The following is a 7,319-nucleotide window of genomic DNA, read 5'->3' as shown; positions in this document are numbered from 1 at the left end:
ATATTCCCCATTACAACTAGTACGATGGTCAAAACCAGACATTTCCCACCTGCGTGTATTTGGTTCTGCCGTCTATGTCCCTATACCACCTACACTTATCATGATAGGAATTTAATTACGAACATTAAATAATATAGTAATATTTTTTTTTGAATACTATAATATACATTATATAGTAATTTTGTTGTTGAATTTTACGTACATTAGCATAATATAGTAATTTTTTTAATATTATAATATACATCATATAGTAATTTGATTGTTGGAATTTTTTTTAATATTATCATGAGAGGAATTTAATTACGTGTATTAACATAATATAGTAATATTTTTTTAATACTATAATATACATTATATAGTAATTTGATTGTTGAAATTTTTATTTTTTTTTGGATATTATCATGACAGGAATTTAATTACGTACATTTACATAATATATTAATATTTTTATAATACTATAATATACATCATATAGTAATTTGATTGTTGAAATTTTTATTCTTTTGAATATTTTAATGAGAGAAATTTAATTAAGTACATTAACATAATATAATAAATTATTTTTTGAATACTATGATATACATCATATAGTAACTTTATTGTTGGAATTTTATGTACATTAACATAATATAGTAATATGATTGATGGAATTTTTATTTTGAATATTCTCATGAGAGGAATTTAATTACGTACATTAACATAATATAGTAATATTTTTCTGAATACTATAATATACATCATATAGTAATTTGATTGTTGGAATTTTACGTACATTAACATAATATAGTAATATTTTTTTAATATTATAATATACATCATATAGTAATTTGATTGTTGATATTTTTGTTTTTTTGGATATTATCATGATAGGAATTTAATTATGTACATTAGCATAATGTAGTAATAATTTTTTAATACTATAATATACATCATATAATAATTTGATTATTGAAATTTTTATTTTTTTAGAATATTATCATGAGAGGAATTTAATTACGAACATTAACATAATATAGTAATATTTTTTTTGAATACTATAATATACATCATATAGTAATTTTATTGTTGAAATTTTACGTACATTAGCATAATATAGTAATTTTTTTTTAATATTATAATATACATCATATAGTAATTTGATTGTTGGAAATTTTTTTAATATTATCATGAGAGAAATTTAATTACGTGTATTAACATAATATAGTAATATTTTTTTAATACTATAATATACATCATATAGTAATTTGATTGTTGGAATTTTTTTTTTTAATATTATAATGAGAGGAATTTAATTACGTAAATTAACATAATATAATAATTTTTTAATACTATAAATATACATCATATGCTAATTTGATTGTTTGAATTTTTATTTTTTTTTGAATATTATCATGAGAGAAATTTAATTACGTACATTAACATAAAATAATAATTTTTTGTGAATACTATAATATACATCATATAGTGATTTGATTGTCGGAATTTTTTTTTAATATTATCATGAGAGGAATTTAATTACGTACATTAACTTAATATAGTATTTTTTTTTGAATACTATAATATACATCGTATAGTAATTTGATTGTTAATATATGTACATAAATAAGGAATCATGTAGGAATGGAATTGAATAAAATATTTCATTAATTTCCGTGTATAATAAGGAGTGAAATCATATTTTGAATATTTTTGTCAATTTTAGCCATAAATAAGGAATGATAAGGAAGGCTAGAATTTCTGAAAAGGAATTATTATATAATATTATGTTGATCGATTTCAAAATTTTTGGACTAAAATGAGCTGGAAAGCTAGCACTTCTGTTTTAATTTATAGATAGATAGATTAAACAAATTAGATTTTTTTTTGAGTACTACTGACTCTGTTACAATGTAATATACTCCCATCATCCATGTGGGAGTGTTAATTGGGACACCGGGTGCCACTAGACCGTAAAGTGTTTGGCGATTAAATAAATTATATAATATCAGTATTATTCAAAATATAATTAAATATTTTAATATTAAAAAACATCCATCTTTAACAAAATTTGAGTGTCAACAATATTATTTTAATAGATTCATTTACGCTATTTCATAGATTTATCCCTTATTTGACCCTTTTTTCCTTTTAGGTTTAGATCCCCCTCTCATTGTCAAATGGGATTTTACCGAATAAATAACAATTTGTCATAAAAATTTTGTGGCTGAGAATTAATAGAGTGATGACATGGCATCCACATCCCCAAACTCCGTCGTTTAATGCTACCATATCAAAATCAGTAATCACATTTCTCCACAAAGCCAACGAGGCTTAACCAAATAAAGTCCCCTTTCTGCCTTTCACTAACTCGTATTTACTAAAACTAAGAGAAAATTTGCAATCGGAAACTCGCCGGAACCCATGTTAGCCCGCCGCCGGCTCCGGGTCACATAAAACCTCCTCGTATTCTCTGCCTTTTATTCTTCTTTTTACTGAAAATGGGAGAAGGGAAAGACCCAGGAATCACCCTGTTCGGAAAAAAGATTCCCCTACCGTTACGGGTGGTTGTCTTCGCCGGCGACGAATCCGCCGGCGGTGATTCCGGAGGCGTTAATTCCCCTGATGAAAGCAATAGTGGGTCTGAGCGTGTTAGGTGTTTCGACGATGAGAACATAGAAGAAAGCAAGCGTGAAGATGAAATGGTAAAATTCAATATGCTTTTGACTTTGTGGATTGCTATTATAGAGCAATTTCTACAGAAACAATTTTCCTTTTCATTAAATTAGTCAAATTTTGAATTTCTCAAAATATATTTTATTTAATTATTTTTAATGTAGCTTTTACCCTTTTGATTCTTCGACTCTACCAACAGTACTTTTTTCACTTCAATACCTTTATCTTTAGATTACCAGTATAAGCTTAATTGTTTCCAGAATCACTGAATTAAGTATTTGAAACTGTTACCTCTTACCTAAAGTCATGGGCTTATGCCACTACACTAAAAAAGTAAAAAGTCTTACCTAAAATCACAGACTAAAAACTGTTTAGTTCACCTAAAGGTTATAGCCAATCAGTAAATCTGTATGATTAAGGCTATATTTGTGTGTGTGTGGATGTGTAGGTGTTGTGTTTTTTCATCTTTATTGGTAAGAAGTTAATGAACTTGTTATGTGATCACAATGACTTTATGCTTTGATAGAGAGGATTGATTATGGTCAAGCCCCACTTTCTTGGCTAGTTTTCAGCATGTATGGTAGCATCAAAGCTAGAGTGGTATTTGTTCTTTGCATTTGAGCTATGTGTAGAATATATCTTATTAGTAGTTTATGGATGGTGAATTGAATCATGTGTTCCATCTGAATAAGCAGATAGTTGGACTGCACATTTATGATTATATATTGTATGCTCAACTCGCCCCCTCATGACCTTTGGCATAGGTTGACTCTATACGAAATTGAAGCATGTGTTTAGTTTCAACTAAAAGCTGATAGTTGGACTGAACATTTATGTTAGAATATTGTATGCTCAACATGGTGAAGTGTATAAGTTCTTGCATTTATTGTACATAATTGAGTCTTGCTAAGCCATCCTTTAAATGGATAAAATAAATTACAAGAATCTTTCTTCTGTGTGATTGTCAGTTTTTAGCATTTTTGCCAAATGTAGAAAGTTATGATTGTTGGATTTGTTGCTTTCTTCTCCTTCTGGAAGTTTCAAGCTTTCTTGTACAAATAAGTGTCCATACTGTTGAGCATATATAATATATAAACATAAACGTGCAGTCCAATTATCAGTTTAGGTTTTTAGCTGAGATGGAGCAGATGCTTTTCAATTCATACCATATCGTTTTCCGTTTTAATGGAGTGAGCTGTCGAGAAATCGTTGAGAAGTTGTTGCTACATGTGATGGGTTCTTTAGGTTTCTGTCTTAGAATGTTTCTTATGAATTGACTGGCCACTCATAGAATCCTATGATTTTATATTAGGATCAGTTACCAGGAGAGGCCTCTGAAACTATCTCAGAAGAGAAAGATGAAGATGAAGATGAAGATCAAAACATGGATGGCAAAGAAAGTTGTAAAGCTTTACAAGAATCAGGGAGCAATACTGAAACTCCCTCCACTGATGGCAACTCTCCAACAGCAAAATCGACCAAGACTGAAGATGATCAAACGGAAACAGACAGTTCTAAGGAGAAAACGCTAAAGAAGCCGGACAAAATTCTCCCATGTCCTCGGTGCAATAGCATGGATACAAAATTTTGTTACTACAACAACTACAATGTCAATCAGCCCCGCCATTTCTGCAGGAGCTGCCAGAGATACTGGACTGCCGGGGGTTCCATGAGGAATTTGCCAGTTGGGGCTGGTCGTCGCAAAAACAAGAGCTCTGCCTCTCATTGCCACATCACCATATCGAATGCTAATGTCTCTGATGCCCTGCACGCAATGCAGGCTGAAGCTCCAAATGGATTTCATTACCCAGCTCATTATAAACCCAACGGCACTGTCCTGTCCTTTAGCCCTAACTCCTCACTCCGTGAGTGTATGGGCTCCGTTTTAAATCCTGGTGAGACAAAGTCGCCAAATGGGACTCAAAATGGTTTCTCTAAACCTGACACAAGAAGCTCTTACAAAACCGGGAATGATTGCTCTAGCAAGTCTTCTGTCACAATCTCAAACTCAAAAGCAGAAGGGAGTAAAAATGCTCCCCAAGACACAACGGTTATGCAGAATGTACATGCCTTCCCTTCTCCAGTTCCATACCTTCCTAAAGTCCCGTGGAATGCTGCAGCACCCCTGCCACCCATTTTCCCCTCGGGAGTTCCCGTCACATTCTGCCCTGCAACTTATTGGAATTATTGCCTTCCCGGTCCATGGACTCTTCCTTGGTTAACTCCACCATCTCCAACAGTAAGCCAAAAGTCATCAATTTCTAGTCCTAATTCGTCATTGGGGAAGCACCCAAGGGACGGGGATTTACTCGAGCCAAACAATCCCAAGGGTAAAGAATCATCCGAACAAAAGAGTCCCGAACGGAGAATCTTGGTTCCGAAAACATTGCGGATTGATGATCCCGATGAAGCTGCAAAGAGTTCTATATGGGCAACACTCGGGATCAAATACGATTCCATAAGCAAGGGAAGCATGTTCAATGCCTTGGAACAAAAGAGCGATGACAAGAATCACACAACAAATGCCTCTATGGCCTTGCAGGCTAACCCTGCAGCATTATCTCGGTCTCTCACCTTCCAGGAGAGCATCTAATGAGTGATTTCTCTCCAATTGTTCTCTTAAGCACAGGTGCCCTTTCTTGTACTTGAGGTGTGTGTTCACATGTACATAGTTTTTATACTTCTGACATTAGAATGGGAAGAGCGAGAAGTTAGATATATATATAGATGTAATATATGTTACCCATCCACTTCGAAAGCGGCTCGTTTTTGGCAGTTTCACTAGTGGTTTTGAATAAAATCCAGCCCTCTTTGAAAACTCACTGTTCCAAATTTATAGAGCTTTTAAAACTATAATGCCATAGATTAAAGTGGCTCAAGGCTGCATGTATAAATATAAGCTGAAGTGCTTCAATCAGTGTTGATGAGAAAAATATAGTAACTGCTAAGTGTATTTATTTAATGGTTGCACTTGCGTAAGACCGTCACACTGATCCTTATCCGTGAGACGGGTCGGGTCAATGTTGAAATGTAATACTTATATTGAAAAATGTAATACTATAAGGAATAAAATTTATGTTACTTATAAGAAAAACTGTAATACTTTTTGATAAAAAATGTAATGCTTTTACATCAAAATGTAAAAGTATTATATTTTTCCTCAAAAGTATTACACTTTTTCTCATATAAGTAATAAATACTTTATTCATAATTACTAGTGCATTATTAAATTTTTATCTTGACCTAACATGTCTCACGCATAAGAATCCGTGAGACAATCTTACACAAGTTTTTGTCTTTATTTAAAGTATAATCTTAATTGGTGTGCAATTGGGCAATGCCTATCTGGCATTGAATATCTTTACTCCCTCTTGCATGAAGATACAAGTTTGCTTTCCTTTTCATACACAAACAACTACCAAGGAACAAAGTGTAAAAGATGATATAAAAGTTGGATGCCCCCTGTCCTTGGGGCCACAGCAGAAAAAAGTCCACTACTCATTATTTTTGTTCATCTCTAGTCTTTTATTTTGTATTTTCTAACAACCCCTTAATCCCATGTTTGGTTTCTTTATTTAGCATTGCAAAAGGCAAAATAGGACATATCTAATCATTACACACTCTTAAGAGGTTACTCTTCTCTCATTCATTAAGACATATATATCTGATTTTAACAAGGGTAACACTTAGTAACTACGAAATTACTAGTTAAGTACATGTGAAATTACTCTTCTCTCATTCATTAAAATACTCTCCTAAATGTATCTCATAATATCTACCTGATATGGGATTATTTTGATTAGATCTCTTATGTATTTTTTTAAACTCATGGTAAGGTTCACTAATTCATAAATAAATAATTAATGAATATAACTAGTTTTATTGTTACATTAGAGGGTGAACATTACAAAATAAATTTAAGAAGGAAAAATAACTTTTTTGTACCAAGTGCAAATAGTACAGAAGCTATAAACAACTTAGATCTCAATTGTCATGGCTCATCAATGGTTAAAGTTTTAGTAATAAAACACAAAATTAATTTTATAATTATTACAAAATTCCAAGTTTGTAATATTTATAAAACAAACTTATATTTTCTCTTATTTTATAGAATCTCTCAACCATTGATCTACTTATAGGAAACAAATCAAATAAGAATGCGCGCCCATGAGAGAAATAGGAACCTATCGCAATTGTCTAACTGGATAGATTTAAGGATCAGAAACACATTTAAAAAAGTTGTGGTGGTATTTTTGTAAATAATTCGAACTTTAAAGTGCAAGTAAATTGTACTAAAAGTGCAAATAACAATTACATAGTGTTCACTTAAGTACAAGTAAAATGTATTAAAAGTACAACTAAAGTGTATTAAAAGTGCAACAATATAATATAGACGAGTAACAATATTAATTGCACTTAGTGTACCAATGTGAAAAACATTATCATTAAGGGCACCAAAGTGAAAAGGTAAATTACTTACACTATTAAGTGTAAATTGTTAGACTTTTAAGTGATTTTACTTGCGCACTTACATATGTTATTTGCACACAAAGTTCGTGTTATTTACAAAAAGGTCACCGCATGTCTTTTTTAAAGTTACATATGATTTGTTGATCTTCTTAGATGGATGGCTCAGATTAGTTCTTATTTCTCTCTTGGATGCCCGT

At 31.5% G+C, this 7,319-nt stretch overlaps 1 protein-coding gene across 2 annotated transcripts; it reads left to right on the top strand.

Moving 5' to 3' along the window:
• The first annotated feature begins 2,302 nt into the window (after positions 1-2,302).
• Positions 2,303-5,470, top strand: LOC115997071 (cyclic dof factor 1-like). Of its 2 annotated transcripts, none has more exons than XM_031236540.1 (2): positions 2,303-2,681; positions 3,971-5,470. In XM_031236540.1, exons 1-2 carry the CDS (start codon positions 2,478-2,480, stop codon positions 5,243-5,245), a joined length of 1,479 nt encoding a protein of 492 aa, XP_031092400.1. In that variant the 5' UTR covers positions 2,303-2,477; the 3' UTR covers positions 5,246-5,470. The 2 variants fall into 2 exon arrangements, with proteins under 2 accessions (XP_031092400.1, XP_031092399.1); XM_031236539.1 differs by having other exon boundaries at positions 3,965-5,470.
• The last annotated feature ends 1,849 nt before the right edge of the window (positions 5,471-7,319 follow it).

This window comes from Ipomoea triloba, chromosome 11 (genome assembly GCF_003576645.1).
Source record: "Ipomoea triloba cultivar NCNSP0323 chromosome 11, ASM357664v1".
Lineage (NCBI taxonomy): Eukaryota > Viridiplantae > Streptophyta > Magnoliopsida > Solanales > Convolvulaceae > Ipomoea > Ipomoea triloba.
This window is presented reverse-complemented; position numbering and strand designations above follow the sequence as displayed.

Coding starts and splice junctions, on each gene's coding strand:
- LOC115997071 (XM_031236539.1), top strand. CDS start 2,478: ATGGGAGAAGGGAAAGACCCAGGAATCACCCTGTTCGGAAAAAAGATT. Junction 2,682..3,964: donor GCAAGCGTGAAGATGAAATG/GTAAAATTCAAT, acceptor ATTTTATATTAG/GATCAGTTACCAGGAGAGGC.